The sequence below is a fragment of the Osmia lignaria genome, chromosome 3 (genome assembly GCF_051020975.1).
Source record: "Osmia lignaria lignaria isolate PbOS001 chromosome 3, iyOsmLign1, whole genome shotgun sequence".
NCBI classification, from domain to species: Eukaryota; Metazoa; Arthropoda; class Insecta; order Hymenoptera; family Megachilidae; genus Osmia; species Osmia lignaria.
In genome coordinates, this window is record NC_135034.1 from 12,427,021 (window position 1) to 12,443,057 (window position 16,037).

A 16,037-nucleotide genomic window follows, 5' to 3' on the forward strand; every position below is an offset into this window, starting at 1 on the left:
CATAATTTCGAGTACTCACCTCGAGTAGTGAATGGGTAATGTAATAGCGCAGGGCAGTGGTAAGCGGCGAGCAGGACTCGCCGCTGGTTCAATCGATTCACCGTCTTCCGCACCAAAAGACTTTAAAATTTATCACGAAAACATGATCGAGTAACTTTGAAAGAACGGTTAAGAAAGAAGTTCACTCTCGAAGCACTAACACTCGATGACGTCATTCCACCAGCGGCAACATGGAGCCCGAAGAAACGCGATAGGACGCGGGCTCGAGTCGAGTCGCGTTCGCTTCGAACTGTCCGTCGAGTTAACCTCAAAAACTGTCTCGCGACAGACAACTAGCAGCGATCGTTCACTGCTTTTTCCTCTCGAAAACCGTACTAAAGAACACAGTCCGCGACTATAATCCCTTTCGTTTCACACGTGATTTCCAAGAGAACGCTAACAGAGGGCAGTGGTACGCGCGTGCCCCGCGACTGCGATTCCTTCACTGCGGGTAACCAGAGATTCGTAATCGAACTTGTGTGTCGCGATGCCTCCTTCGTTTTTCGACTAGGACTAGGGGACGTCTCGTTCGAGCCGAACGGAGCCGACGTCGAGTCGTGGCAAGTCGTGAGGAATCGTGCTGGCTCGTGTCGCGTCGTACCGTTTCGTTTCGTCGACAACCCCGCCGTTCTCCTTTTTCCTAACCTCACTTTTCCAGTTTCTCCTTATTCGTTCTTCTTCGCCCGTCAAAAGCTTTCCGAATATCAAATTTGCGTTCCAAAACGATACCGATCAACGTTCGTCGACACGACTCGTACGTTTACTGCGACGTCCTTATCCTTTACGACTTTTGAACCAACTAAACCGAACCCCAGAACTCACCGACTCGGACGAATCGACTCTTCTCGACTCGACTCGACTCGACTCGACTCGTTCCGTTCGCCCACTTTACTCGCCCTTCCAATGCGCGGTTACACGCGAAAAGTGATCGCGCCGCAACGAAAATAATCGCTTCCTCGACCGATCTACACGCTACGACGACGTCATTCCGTGTCGCGCGACGCGCCACGTTCGGACGCGGCGTTACGTTGCTCCGGAGTTTACAACGCTGCGACGCGACACGTCTTGAATTCGCGTTTCATCGAATCGAGAGAAATGTCACCGACTACTACCTACGTGTCTCGAATCAATCAGATCGACGCTGCTCAATTGGACGAGGAAATCTACAAAGTGCTTAGGAAGCAAGTGAAAGAGATTACCAAGTACCAACCGATCGAGAAGATTGATCGATGGCAGCCTGAAATCGACGCTCTTCTCTGCTATTTCGTATGGAACTTTTCATTGCGACGAGGAAACTCGACCTTTGGCCAACAACTGTTGAATTTGCATTACGGGAACATCACACGTACAAAGTCCGTTCTCTATTTAATTTTAACTATCGTCCCGGCATACGTAAGAGATAAGCTCGCAAACACCGATGTCAATGAAAATTTAAAGATCGCGTTCGATCGTATCACGGACGTCGCAAGATTACTCGAGTTCCTCAACTTGCTGCTCTTTCTACATAGAGGAAGGCAACCTCGCTTGGTCGAGTATCTGTTGGGGATAGCGAACAGTTCGACGACCGTTCAGAAACCCAGAAACATTGGCTACTCTTATATGACGAGGGAACTGCTCTGGCACGGTTTAATGGAATTGTTCACCACCGGCTTACCCATGGTTAATTTTCATTATATCAAGCACGCGTTCAAGAAGCTTTTAACGCGATCCGGAAAACGCGCCGCTGTTCGACGCTCTTTCCCCATCATGGATCAATCGACCAAGTGCGCTCACTGCGGCGACACGCCGATTTTACCGGTGCACGCTGGCTGCCAACACATCTTTTGTTACTATTGTTTAAAAGCGCACTTTGCCGCGATGAACGAGTTTCACTGTCCCGAGTGTGCCACGCGACTGTACACCGGCGACATGAAAACGTATCAAGCAAGTTCCACAACAACGTCCGGCGAACTGGCAACGAGTTAACCACCCAAAACCATCCTTCATCATTGTATTTACATTTCTCTGGTCTGTATCAGAAACTAGATGTGTATCATTCACATACGTATTAATCTTTTTTTTTTTATTAAAAAATTGCAATACAAAAATTTTCTTTATTCACTTTGATACAAGGTTTTAACTTTTCTTTTATTTACTCGGCGTTTCCTTCGAAACAAACGATAATAGATCAATTACGAGATATGTTCGTTGTTTATCGAAATAACCAAAGATTACCGTATAAAAATATCATGCCGCATCGTTATAAAACGCTTTCCCTTTCGTGCACCCGACGCGATACACATCTTTTGGTTTTTTTTTGTTCTCCTTTGTTTGTTTGTTTGTTTTTTTTTTTTTTGTTTTTTTTTGTTTTATATTATGTACATACATTGGTCGATTAATTTATTCGTTATGTTGTTTCGCTTGCTCGATGGGCGGGCACGTCCTTCGATCGTCTAGCAATAATAATTACAACATCGATACGAAACAAGTTTAAACAAACAACGTTCAAAACTCGTTTGTATTCGCTTTTAATCCTTTGACTCGTTCGCGTTTCTCGCTGTTCTGGAATGTCTTATTTCTCATTTCTCGCCTTTTTCCACTAGCTGATAGGCACGCTGCGCGAGCGTGTTTCAGCGACTAGATCGATAATCATCGCTGCTAAATACTTTGTTTATCCGATTCAAAGGCTTTTTTCAATTGTTTGAGGAAAACGAGCAAATATCTAATTGCTCGAAAAAATGGATACCCAAGATCCCGTTAATAATACTAACTTTGTTAATCGCAGTAACAGCCATTAATGAAAGCTATATCGGATCACATAGTTTGTCATCGTTATCATCTTTAGATACGCGTTGTTCTTTCTACGTCGAAAGAAAGATCGAGCTCTGATCGATCGTGCAAGAGCTCCGAGAGAAAAATCTTGCGCCCATCGATCAAGCTTCATCCCGCGAATAACGAATCAGCGTTGCGATCGAACGCTTGTACGACGTTCCATCGCGAAAACGAAAACGAAAACGAAAACGAAAACGAAAACGATAACGAAAACGAAAACAACAATTCTCCGTTACGAAGGCAACAGCAAAATAGAAAATATGTCCGTGGTCCGATCGTCGCAACGATCGAACAACGAACAGTGACGAGTTCGAAGTTAACTAGTTGTATATTCGTCTATCAAAGAAACGATTATATTATTATTTAGCCGTGAAACACGAACACGAGGAACAGGGACGATCGGACACAGTCTTGTAATATATCCCACACACATTCAGCCGCGCGCACATACGTATACTTATCGTTAGGTACACACAAGTAGATAACATATAGTACCTCTTTTTTCTTTTCTAATATTCCGATCGCTATCGAGCACGAGTCGATCGTGCTGTATCAAACGAGAGAATAATTTATGCTTAAAAAGACTTCACGAAAGACTTAGTCAAGAACTTTTAGCGGTAAAATTGTTCGTTAGGCATCCTCGGTAGCTTTGGCCAAGACGGTGTTGCGATTTTCATTAGCACACATACACCGAGCGATAAGAACAATTTGCATTGCTGACTGCGTCAATCGACGAACCGCTTCAATCGCGATTAACGAATGTTTCGATACGATACTTGCTCTAATCTACATCGTTGTCGATTACTGCAAGAGCAAAATCTCCGCTCGATTGCCTAACGTTTCCGTTTCATTCGTGCTCGCGAGAGAAAGAAAAAAAAAGAAAGAAAAAAAAATAAGTTTAAAACGTTAATAATTTATATCGAGCGACTACCTTACCTCTGTAAAACTGCTACTACGTAAACGGAACAAGAAAACACGCGCATGCAGCTTATTGATTCGACAAAAATATCTCACTCGATGCTTCACCGCGCCATTCTATCGAGTGCTTAGATATAAAAGAAACAAAAAGAAATTCAGAGAAAACAAAAGAAAACCTAAGAAAATCACGATGCACCCAAGAAATGGAATCGATAATAATCCGTAGCTCGAAGCGCGTCCAGCGTCCCTCGCGAATGAATAATAAATACTTTGTTATTTTGTAAAACTCGAAAACGGAGCTGCAAAGAACCAGTTTCATCTCGATTCTCCCCCATTTCTTTCACTTTGCGTTCCACCGAATTTCGAGCTTAGTCGAGATAAATATTATAACTTCGCTAAAGCGAAAGGCCGCTGAACGCGCGGAACATCGAGTTTTCGAAGCGTCGCGTCGCTTCTGCTAAGCTTTCGTTCTACCAATCGAACCGTTATCCGTTCATTAATTTATATACCGTACGCCTATCGTTCGCGATTCACGAACCTCTTCACCGTTACACAAGCACACAGGACACACAACCGAGTCGAACGATACTACGCGCAAAGCGATGCAGAGAATCATCGATTCGTCGAGTATCGCGCGCGACAAATAGAAAGACCATTTAGCAACGTAAGAAAAAGTTAACGAAACAAAATTAACAACGAGTTACTTAATCTAAGGCACCTTCCGAACATGTGGATCGAGGACTGTGAAGAAAAAAAAAAAAAAAAATTAAAAAAAAAGAAGAAAAAAAAAAGAATACAAACGGTCCTCGTTCACAAAAAAGAATCGTCGGGTTATCCTTTTGGTGCCTGGAATCGTAAATTAACACACTAATTATACCTTGATTCTAGCGTCGAATCGGCGAGGCAACTCGCGCGATTCGATCTCGATTTTCTCGTGTTCCGCTGTCTCGAAATCCAATATCTGCCGGGCAAACATTCCGCGACAGCACGAGCTTTAAGTACAACACGAGAATCCTGTTCGAGTCCGTTGCTTTTCAACGGTTCTCTAAGAATATCACCTTTTTTTGTCCTCGTTTTTACCACTTGCTGTCCAGATTACACTTTTCCATCGTGCTGGAGGTGATGGTGGCGTTGGACGACTTGCGTTCTGCACCGGGAGCCGCGCTCCCGCAAAACGGACTGGTTCGTTTGTTCATTTCTATAAAAAAGTAAAACGGAACGACGCGTTACGCGAGGATGATAAGTGTAAACGTTTGACAAAAAGCCTGATTATTAATTAGCCGAAGCGCGTACTACGTACCAGCGATCAACAGCATTATTTTACGTCTCGCACCCCAAGCGTTTATCCCGATTTCGCAGAGATCTTTATCCGTTAGCGAGGGAAACGTAGCCATGTCCACTTCGTGAGACGTGAACAGGCCTGGCAAACGAAAAACAAGCAACATGGATTGGTCGATTGAAGTAACAAGCAGAAGCAAAGGAGCGACATTCATTGTCTGATAAGCAAGAACCAACGGCGTGATAGGAATTTAACTCACGTATATATTTCTCCAGTCCGACACTGGTGAGCATGCTGGTCAAGTCGTCGTACCGATGAGAAGTGATTCTGTTCAGTTGCGAAGTAGGCGTGTGTTCCATGTAGTTGGAGGTTATACCGATCTGTCCAACGCGATCTTTGCCGGAACCGATAGCAAATTCGACCTCCTTGCCGTAGACCGGTGTCGTCGGTTCTTTCCACAGATCGGACGGATGAGAAGTGGCCGTTAACTCCTGCGAACAACGAAAAACTGTTCTTCTGCTAGGAGAGATACGCGTGGGTACACTTACTTTGTTCAAGTCGGTCGTGCTTATGGGAGGAATGGATTGGCTGAGCCCGTAACCGGACCAAGCTGACGTGGGCACGCGATAATCGTTGAAGCTCGGTTTCCTTTGAATCGCTTTCGCCGCCAACATTTTCTTCTGCTCGTAGTCGAACGGGGCGAAATTCTGTTGCACAGCCATTTCCAAGGATTTCTTTTCGCAACCTGGTGCGCGTCGATCCGAGACCGACAGATCGGACAGCATACTCGATAAATCTGTGTAACCAACAGCAACAACAACAACAACAACAACAACAACAATAACATTTATATTCGTCGTCGGTTAGTTAACGATTCTTACCTAAATTAGGACTAGTCTCGATAGGATTGACCGGAGATACATTACGAGGACTGATTGCTGGACTAGATAGAGAACTAGAAACGCTGCTCAACGACGAGTAAGCTGCAACGAAGAATAAAAAAGAAAAAAAGATCGAACGCGAACTGAAGAAATCGCAGAGACTGGTTCGAAACGAAACTTACCACTGCCTTCTTTGCTGTCTGGCAAGGAACTACCGTTCAGTCCTGGAATACTGTGAAAGCCGGTAGGCACGTTGGAGTGAAGCTGGCCGATGTTGGTCAAAGCGTGGTTCGTCAGTCCGTGGGAATGAGGAGGCATCCCGTTGTTGTGCAACACGTGCTGCGTGGTCAGCAGGTGATTAAGATGCGGATATGGGTAAGAATGATGAAGCGGAATCGGCGAGAACATGGAGGGTATCGTTGACAAGCCCCAGTGAGGCGACAAGCCCAGCGGATTCGGCGAATGAGACATCGGCGACACGCAGTAAGGTGGATTCTGCGTGTTTATCGTCAAGATGTTTGACAAGCTTTCCGATAGATTGCCCATCAGATTGTTGTTGGTACCTGTCGAGACGTATCGTTTCGATCGTGTAGCTTCCGTGGAATCGTAAAGGGAAACTTAAGGACAAGATTTACCTGTACCGTTGCTGGTGTTTCCCTGAAAGACATTTCCTGCATTCGGAATATGGTAAGTGGCAGGTATCTCCGCGTGTACCCGGGGCTCGTCCAAGCCCAAAAGCTGTTTTCTCGCTTCGTAAATATTACTGGCGTTTCGTTCGATCCCTTTTATGATGACCGACAGCGTGCTCTGTTTCGGCTTGTGCCTCACGTTTATAAAAACGTCCAACGACTGCATCAACTGCGAAATGTTTTCCGTGTCGACGCAGGACATCGAGTCCTCGGGAAGATCAAACATCAGAACCAAAGGCAGCGAACCCTGAATGGAGAAACGATCGTTGCCGTTGCCGTTGTCGTTGTCGTTGTATACATATACATATCAAGAAAAGTGTCGTCGCGAAACGACGTTATCGAGGTTGCGTGATGATTAACGAAATCAAGCGAAGCAAAGACGGTGGGGGCAGGGAGAGGAAGAGGGACGGTGTATCGAAAAAGAAGAAACGAGCAGATAAGCAGTACGCAGATCCCGATAAGAAAGACAAATAATCGCTCGAACAACATGACCTACCACTAATTGTTGCCGAGCCAAATAGACGTTGTGAATGCCACCGGTGATCGTCACGTTGCTCTTCTTCAGGCTGGGAATGTTTGGATCTCCGGCATCGGGGAACATTATCTGAGTGCCTGTGCGTTGCATGATCATCTTCAGATTACTGCTTTGCTTCCCGAGAACGATGCTGTGATGTTGCGGCGAAATCTCCATCGTCATTTGTACTTGTATTTGATTCTGAAACAATCATACCTATCGAACTACACGAGGGGCGACACACGGCAAAGCACGAAAGATGGGAAATTTATAATGATAACTTACAGCTAGGTTTTGGCACATGTAGTGAATGAGCAACACGGTCGCTTCTTTCACCTGAGATACTTCCCATTCGCAACCTTTCACCACCACCAAGGTAGCGTGCAGTTTTGGTCTGGTGCGAAACATCACTTGGACGTTGTATTTCTCTTGAATCTTAACCACGTACGGCGAAGTGGAATCCGGCACGGTCTGCGAAGAGCCCATGATCGGTAATTCAAACGAGAAGATCAGAGGCGTAAGATTCTGAAAAGGAAAAGAAGAAAAATCATTGCAGGCTCGTTTAAACAAGACTTTCGTCTTCGAAACTTACCCTGACTCGAGCACGGGCTCGTTCGACACCCTCCATTTCTCCAGCGATCGACACCTGATTACTCTTCTCTTGATGGTTGCTACGATTGCTGTCCGGGAAATGAATGTGACATCCAGTTTCCTCCATCACTCGTTTGATCGTCAGACCGCCCTTTCCGATGATGTGCGAATGGTCGGTGTAACTTACATCCAGTTTCATGGTTACTCGATTGCTCTGCTGCAACGAGAAAAAGCGGCGCGAAAGCGCGTAACGACGACGCAAAAGATAAACATATTCGATAAAGAGTATAACTTGCTCATAACGTTGCGACGCAACGTTACAAATGGAAAAATACAAAACGTCCACGACGACGTTAGGGAACCGTTAGACTTTCCGCCGAGGCATATTGACTTTTGCACTCGTGTTTTACGTATGCGCGTTGTACACGAGTCGCGCATCGTCCACCGATCGAGTTCAACGAGCACGATCTCAACGACCGTTGTCGAATCAACTCTATCGAGAGTGTTATGTAAAAGTTCCGTTCGCCGTTCGCCGTTCGCCGTTCGCCATTCGCCGCTCACCATTCGCGATATCTTTCTGCCCTGTCGGCCTATGCAACCCGCTGCGCTCTATCGCCGCGCTATTTCTACGCACGCACCAATCGAATCGAATAGAATCGTGTGGCAAAAAGTGAATGCTCGCGCGGTGCTGTGTGTGGTGTGCGGTTTACACCAGAAGCAGGTGAGTCGTTGTAATGGAGAAACAACGAGACAGGTAGAGTGTCTGGACAAACCAGCCAGTACGCGATTCTTATTCGATTTTCTATTGCTTTCTTTTCGAGATAGAAATCGGTAAAGAGAGCAAATGAGAAGTAGAGGAAGGTGCAGTTTGCATATACAGAGGACAAGGATTGCGTCGCGTTGGAGGTAACGGTACGGTGGCTATTCAACGTAATGCCGATCGACAAACGCGAGCGGGACTGGTTAGCGCAGAACGTCTCGCTTTCTTGGTTGAGAATTTGCGAGACAACGTTCGCGTATAAATAGCATAGCCTCTCGCTATGCGGTGTCGCGTCGCGCACCCCGTTTCTTCCTCGCTCTTCGAAATCTTGACGATATTGTTGTTTCTTGATAAAAACGAGCCACGAGCGAGCGGAAACATCGCGTGAGCTACGTAACGCGTATTACCACGCGTAATTTGCAAGGTAAAAACGAGCGGTAAGAAAAATCGATACCGCGATATCGATCGTGGCCGCATATCGTTAAAAACGTTGGTATACGGCACACGCGTAACGCGTGACGTACTAACGCGCACCGACCATCAGGCTATTTATCGAACGAAGGATTATCTTCGATAAAGAGCAGAGCAAAATGTTTGCACGACACGCGGAGTCGATCAATTCGGTACGCTGAAAGTCGAAAGCCGATCGACGAGGTCACCGCTAATCTTGCTGCTCGCGAAATGACGTAACGTTTCGGTAAAAATCAGCAAATCGCCTGCTTGCCACTCCACTCGCTCCATCGCCTTACTACCTTATCTTTCTTCTTCTCTCCTACATTCGTTTTTATTTTTTTTTTATTTTTTTTTTTTCCTTTATTTTCTCTTTTCACCAACGATTACGATTCTCGATTCATCGAACGAAAAGAAAAGAATGTAAAGAGAAAGAAGAACATTGCGATCTCTTACCCTCGTGTCCAAAATTTCCATTATCTTCTCCTTCGCAGCTCGCACGTCATCCGGTCGACCCGCGACCTTTATATGCGGATCTGTAAAACAACGAGCACAGCAATTATGCAACAACGCAGCAATACATAGGTTATTCTTTGTAGGAGTAACGAGTATCGAGGGAAGCTTGTACGAGCGGGACACCGATTACTAAGCGGTTTTTAATATTCCTCAAGCGCAACCTACTCATTCGAGCGTGTTTTCTTCCTGGATACGATACGCTCCAAAGTCGAGGACGATGACGCGTCGTCGCGGGAACGTAATTAACGACCGATCGATCAATCGTCCGTTCGCGTACACCGCTTGATCTCATGATTGCGTGCAAAAACGGAGAAACGGAAGTGCGGAAGCAGAGCAAAAGCTATTAATCGGGTCTGCTACGAGTCGTAGCGTACACGATCGAAAAAGCAGGAAATCGAATGTTGGAAAAGATTTCGTAATCGATCTCGAAGAAGGAAGGAAAGCGGTGAAGCAAGGTAAGGTGAAGTAAGGTAAGGTAAGGCAAGGCAACTCGTTGTACCTCGCCGACGAACACGCTGGACTGGCTCTCTCAGCCGTGTAAATATTTTGCGAGCGTTACCACGATTCTTGCTTCCTTCCGCGAATTCAACGTGCGTTTTATCGCCGAGGAGATATCGCGATTGAATTTTCGGATTATCACGATGCCTTGAAACGATCGATATTCAACGAATTCGCGTAAAAATGAAAACGGTTCAGTTGCTCAACGTTGAACTGAACGGGGAAAAGAACTCGATCGAATCAAATCTTTGACCGAAAAATAGATCAAGTACGAGTTTAGCGAATCTCTTCGTTGCGTTTTCTTTCCGTTATTCTTCGATAGAGATAACGCGAACCATGCGATCGCGATCGTTACCGATATCGATATCGATATCGATATCGATATCGAGGTTTTACCCATCGACGCGAACGAAACGCGCCATCCGATCGCGAAGACAACGAGAAATCGAGTCAAACAAGTATGGAATCATTTTTTGACGATATAATTTCTCGGTTGCGCAATACTCGCAAATATCGTCTTTCACGATTGCTACTCGTGAAATTTATTTTGACATTGAATCCTCGTGCAATCTTTGAAGAGCGAGAGAGACACGGATCCGTGAGTTTGACAAGATAACGGACAACTGTTTTTGAAAAGAACGTGGATTCAAAGAGCGATCTTTCGAGCTCGATGTTTCGCGATGGCCAAGTTATCGCGACGCCCAACGTATCATCTCTATGCAAGCGATAGAGGCTGTCGCTGTCGCCTTTGCACGTATCGCAAAACAGCTTTCGCAACGTTGAAATTTCGCCAAATTTTCCCCTCTGTTCGAAATGGAAAAAGCAACAGTTTCTTCGTCGACTTTGGCTCGACCGTTTCGTGTTTATCGCTGAAATCTGGAATCTCTCTCTTTCTCGAGGAATCTGGGACGTTTCCCGTTATTTCTCGACCATAGTTACTACCTTGTTGAACGAGCAATTTTCGAGATGCGACCGACGAAACGAAACGAAACGAAACGAAACGAAACGAAACGAAACGAAACGGCCGTGATCGGTCGAGTAGGAAACAAGAGCGAAGCGCGCGCCGAGAAACCTACATAAATACATACTTCCATTCGACGCGGCCACGACAGAACAATTGCCGCGTTGCATTGGTAAAAACATAGTTGCATAATTTGATGATCGTCGGGAAAGCGGAAAAAATGTACAAAGTCGAATACAATCGGCGTCAAGAACGACGAACGACGAACGACGAACGACCTTTCAGACAGTTGAGAGCGGAATAATTCGGTCGTCGAATGTCATTGGGAATGGCCCCGTGAGCAAAATGCAAGAGATAGGTAGAAAGGAAAGTATCGAGAGGGAAACGAGGTAGAGAATTCGCAAAGGAAGGTAGGAAATCCGTAGGAGGTAGGACTCTGGAGGACCTATTTATACCGGATTACGCGGCTTGTCACGCACAAACGATTCCTTGCTTGAGAGAGCTCGAAGGAGGCAAAGGCGAGAAGAAGCGAGAGGAGGTGAGTGGAGGAGGCGCGCAACAGCTGTTCAGGTCACGAGGAAGGAATGAATCACCGAAAAGTTTCCACGACGAACGAACACGAGGAAAGGCCAACGGGCGAAGCAGCGACCGAACGAACGGATGCTCCACGAAACCTTTCCACTCGACGCTCGATCTCATCGCGAATTAACCAGACGCGCCAGGAACAAGCAGCAAAGAGGATTTTGTACAGATAAGCCAGGAAAGGAGCTAATTTCCGAGCTACGGCCGCAGCCGTTTTACTTGGTCGACACGCGCTGTTGCACCGGAGCAAGCATGCGAGTCGTTTCGTAATCACTTTCGATTAATAGGTGCGCTCTAATTATCGAGCCTACGTTCGGAAAGGAATCGTCGTTGCGCGTGGAACCTCGATAAGACGCGACGTGTCGGCAAACCGAATCGGAACGAAACGCGAAACAGTTGATTCAGCAACGAATAGAACGAATCGAAGAAATTCACGATAGACGATTTCGAGCGGTAAGCGATTTAAAGCGACCAGCCGCAAATAGACGTGGCGAGAAAATACGCGATACACGAAGCGTCAGCTGGCGCGACGCGGCCGATCCGCTACTGACGTAATCGCCTACAGTGCATATGTAACGAGATTCCGTTCCGTTCCGTTCCATTCCATTCGATTCAATTCGATTCAATTCGATTCGGTGCGCTCGATACATTCGACCCCGTCACCCAAGGTCGCCAAAAGTCGTCGAACCTCCGGTACGCGTCTCTCCCATTCCCGATCTCTTTGACAATTCGAAAATCGCACGCGTTCTTACCTTTCTTCGACTTTGCTCCGATCTTCAGTCGGGACGGCCACGTAACGTAGGTGTTTGTTTCCTCCATAACCTGGAACAAATTAATCTCGTTGAACTTTAGCAAAGAGAAACTTGGTCGCGTGCGTTCGTTTAAAAAATTGCCAGCCATTACCACGGTCATCGTTGTCGACAGATGGTATCTCGACCGGTTGCGGGTCTGCCAAATCTTTGACGAAACGTCGACAAACAGATACGGAGAAAAAAATGCTGAGCGAGCGTAGAGAAAAGGATTTCGCCACTTATTTTTCTTCTTTTCGCAAACGTTCAGAGGAGAGACATCGTGATCTCGATTGGCGACACGAGGAGGAAGCGTTGAAACCGGCGCGGCGCGAAAATAATCTCGAACGAGAGGAGGCGGCGACGGAAACTCCTCCGGATAACGCGTACTTTCACTGGAACAACTATGTTATCCGTTCACTTGATCGCGAAATTTCAGCCGGATCGATCCACGATCCAAGAAAGCAAAGTCGATCGGGGACTCGGCTCGTTCTTTGGATCGACTGCCGGCCGGCCGACAGAGTCAACGTTCGCGGACACTTTTCGCCGCACTGCTTCTTGTTCACCGTCTTCGGCCTCGTATCCGCGAGGTGTAACGGGGTGTAAAAGACTCGAACCGGCTTTCACCGTGACACCGGCGCGGCGCGGCGGCGGTCTCCTCGAAAGGACGGTGTTTTCGAACGACACGCGTAGTCTCTCGTTTTACCGCCTCGAAATCGCTGCCACGACTGACTGACTAACAGCAGATACCTAATGTAACGGGACGGCTCGGTGAACCGCCTCCCACTCGTTGCCGTTACCACTCTATCCGTCTCCGTTTCTACGCCTTCCTCCCTTCTCCCTCCATCGAAACTACGGTATGGCATGGCATGGCACGGCTCGGCTCGGCTCGGCTCGGCTCGGTTCGACTCGACCGAGAAACGGTCAGACGCGACGCGAATAATCGCGATGCACTGCGATGATGCACCGTTTAAACGCCGCGCTCCGAGAAACAGGTAGTTACTTTGCGCGTTGCACAGCTGCTCGAAGATCGTACGAGGCTACCTGGGGACCATCCTAAATGCCCGTTCGAGCACAGGTCAATTCGGCTTTTACGACAACTACTACGGAGAATCGTTTGGAAAGTCGCGCGATGTCGATATCCGACGATACACGCTAACAATTTTCTTTTGCCAATCGATTTGTCCAGGTATACGTGTTGCCCTAACCATATCTCTCCTTTTTCGGAATCCTGGATTATCCTTCAGGTAAGGACACCTGCCATTACTCGGCGCGTATCGGTTCTCGACATTCGCTAAAGTTGCCAACCAGCACCGCCATGGTAGGGACAAATCGAGTTCCGAGGTCCACTGACTCTTGCTAAATTTACCTATCGCGTGTAATACGGTATTTCGGGAAACGCGCAACACCGATTCAAACTGAAAACTCCAAATTTTCTCTACTCTTCCCGACGATACCAGTGATAAATAAAAATGACACGTACGATAGCTGAGGAATTTTCGCTGGTATTTTCGGAGAACCCGGAAAATCCGTGAAGAGACGAACGATAATTCGTTGAACGACACCATCGTGTCCCGTACGAAGCGTAACAGCTTTCCTCGAGGAAAGCAGGGAGGGAGCAGGCTCGAGCGCGTAGCGCCGAGTCGAGTAAAGCCGGTCTATAAATAATCGAGCGGTGTATTTCCAGGCCCCCTTTTACGCAACGTGTCACCGATAAGGATAAGCGCGAACGTTGCCTTCGCGTTTGCTGGCGAACGGCTGCATATTCAATTGCTATGTGTTCCGCGCTACCAACACCGCACCGAATCAACCACCTTGCGATTCGCGCGAACAAGGATCGTTGGAGTATAATCGCAAGGTTGCGAACGCAATTCGCTATAAAATAATCCTCCTCGTTGACACCGCGTACCGATCTTTTTCGAGTAGAAAAGTTTTTCTGAAAAACCTATCGTGCCAACGCGTTACCCGATTACGCGATTAAGCACAGAAAGTCGAGTCGTGAGCATTGCGCAACCACGTTATCTCACGATGGACGTATTAATTGTAAAACCGACGCGTACAGAGAAAAAGGAGGAGGGACGAACGATGAAACAACAAGTTATCATCGATGCCACCGAGTACATTTATTTTGGCTAAAGAAGAAAAATATGGCGCAGCGATACGGTGTAATTTAAATGGAATCGGCAATCGAGAATCGAGAATCGAGAGCAAAGGGTTGAAATCAATCTCGATCTATCGGACAATAGGTCGTAGAGGTCGATAAAACGTAACTTACGTTGTGAAAAAATGTGTCCGCTGGCTTGGGTACGTCAATATCACCTGCAAACAAAATAAAAAAAAAAAAAAATAGTTTATGGCTAGAGTACAACGAACTCTACGCCCTTTTTTCTCCTTCTTTTTTTCCCTCCACTCCACGTTGTTTTTCTACACGTTCTTTCTTGCTCGCGAAATACGCGCGAGGTCAAAGAAACGTTTGGAGGAATGACATTAACCTGTTGATTGGAAAACGCGCGAAAGCTAATCATTGTATCGAGCAGAAAACACTTCTTTTAGCAACCTATCTATGTTATCAAGGTCATTCGAACGGTGGAACAGCCAAATAATTATATCGTTTCTATCGAGTTAGAAATGAATCGTGAAAAGCACCAATTGATCTTTAAAGCTCTGTTCGTTGCTATGAGAAAGATCTATCGACAAGATATTAAATAGAGCGAACGAAGGAGAAAATTGGGGGCGCCGACTTCGACTTTGATTTCGATTTCGACTTTGATTCGAAACTTAATCGTGTGTACGTGTTTACAAGATCCGCACCGGCTTCGGTTCGATGATAAATAAGAGAAGAGCAGGTAGCTCGATAGTTTGACAGTAGCCGTAATTCCGTTTACAAACAGATATCTAATCGATTTAAATCGTACGTCGACGGTAGACGCGAAAGGTTTTGCCGAATAGATGGGTACGAAGATGGCACACTTACGAAAATTCGAGCAGAGAAATAAGAAATGATAGCTCACCTAGAAGCATCTGTTCCAATTTGCGGCGATCAACGCGAAATCTCTCTTGATGCAGCTCGTCCGGATTGCTGATGGCTAACAGAGAAGCGATTGTTCGCAACTCTTCGCGGCTCTCGAAGCCCGATTTACCAGAAACCGTTGTCACTGTGCCCTCCGACGTCTCGGACATCGTCTCCGTCGCCCTCCGCTCGTTCTGTATCACCTCGTCGGGTCTCATCTTGTCCGAATTCTTCGATCACACCACTCTCCACCGTTTCGACTCGATCTTCTTCCCTGCGGAAACAAACGTGTGTAACAATCCGTTAACGTTACGAACGCATACCGATCACAGAGAGGATCGAAAGGCATCGCGGTGCATATTCGTGAACTCGCAAGCATCGAGAAATCGTGAACCCATCATCAACCCGACACGCAACGACCCCGCAGGGTTGCATTCTCTTTCGTTCTCTTTCGTTCTCTTTCGTTCTCTCTCCTTTCTGTTCCACTGGCCGCTCGCTTTTTCACCGACACTCTATTTCTTTCTAACCCTGTTGGAATCGGTGCGTCGTCCTGGTTTTCTGTTTCCGTCTGTGTTATCGCGACGACGAATAGGGACGACGACTGGACGTGTTGCCGGCACCGACTACGCAAACAGATAAAGAGGGATGCCGGTGTGAGCGTAGCGCCGCAGCCGATTTCTCGGAATTCCGGCTGGATTTCGGAGAAGAGACCCACCGAATCGACCAATCGCAGCCAACTTGGCCCGACGA

General features: G+C 46.8%; 3 protein-coding genes across 10 annotated transcripts in view; 1 reads left to right on the forward strand and 2 right to left on the reverse strand.

The window, feature by feature from the left end:
* On the forward strand, positions 1–4,568 carry Pex2 (peroxisomal biogenesis factor 2). Its single transcript, XM_034338581.2, has one exon. The coding sequence runs from the start codon at positions 1,135–1,137 to the stop codon at positions 2,002–2,004; it is 870 nt and encodes a 289-aa protein (XP_034194472.2). The 5' UTR covers positions 1–1,134; the 3' UTR covers positions 2,005–4,568.
* On the reverse strand, positions 2,345–15,505 carry BicC (protein bicaudal C). 8 transcript variants are annotated; one of them, XM_034338536.2, is made up of 14 exons: positions 15,289–15,505; positions 14,553–14,596; positions 12,242–12,311; positions 9,389–9,468; positions 7,724–7,936; positions 7,417–7,656; positions 7,114–7,332; positions 6,564–6,864; positions 6,111–6,491; positions 5,929–6,030; positions 5,596–5,843; positions 5,307–5,538; positions 5,069–5,188; positions 2,345–4,966 (listed from the first exon to the last, which is right to left on the reverse strand). In XM_034338536.2, exons 1-14 carry the CDS (start codon positions 15,503–15,505, stop codon positions 4,845–4,847), a joined length of 2,589 nt encoding a protein of 862 aa, XP_034194427.1. In that variant the 3' UTR covers positions 2,345–4,844. The 8 variants fall into 8 exon arrangements, with proteins under 8 accessions (XP_034194427.1, XP_034194426.1, XP_034194428.1 ...); XM_034338535.2 differs by having other exon boundaries at positions 7,724–7,939; XM_034338537.2 differs by lacking the exon at positions 5,069–5,188 and having other exon boundaries at positions 7,724–7,939.
* Pten (phosphatase and tensin-like protein) overlaps positions 15,425–16,037 on the reverse strand; it is a 16,325-nt gene continuing 15,712 nt past the window's right edge. The window contains exon 9 of the mRNA XM_034338561.2: positions 15,425–15,561. Within this exon, the coding sequence (XP_034194452.1) occupies positions 15,524–15,561 (38 nt within the window). The 3' untranslated portion in view covers positions 15,425–15,523. The remainder of the gene's footprint in view (positions 15,562–16,037) is intronic.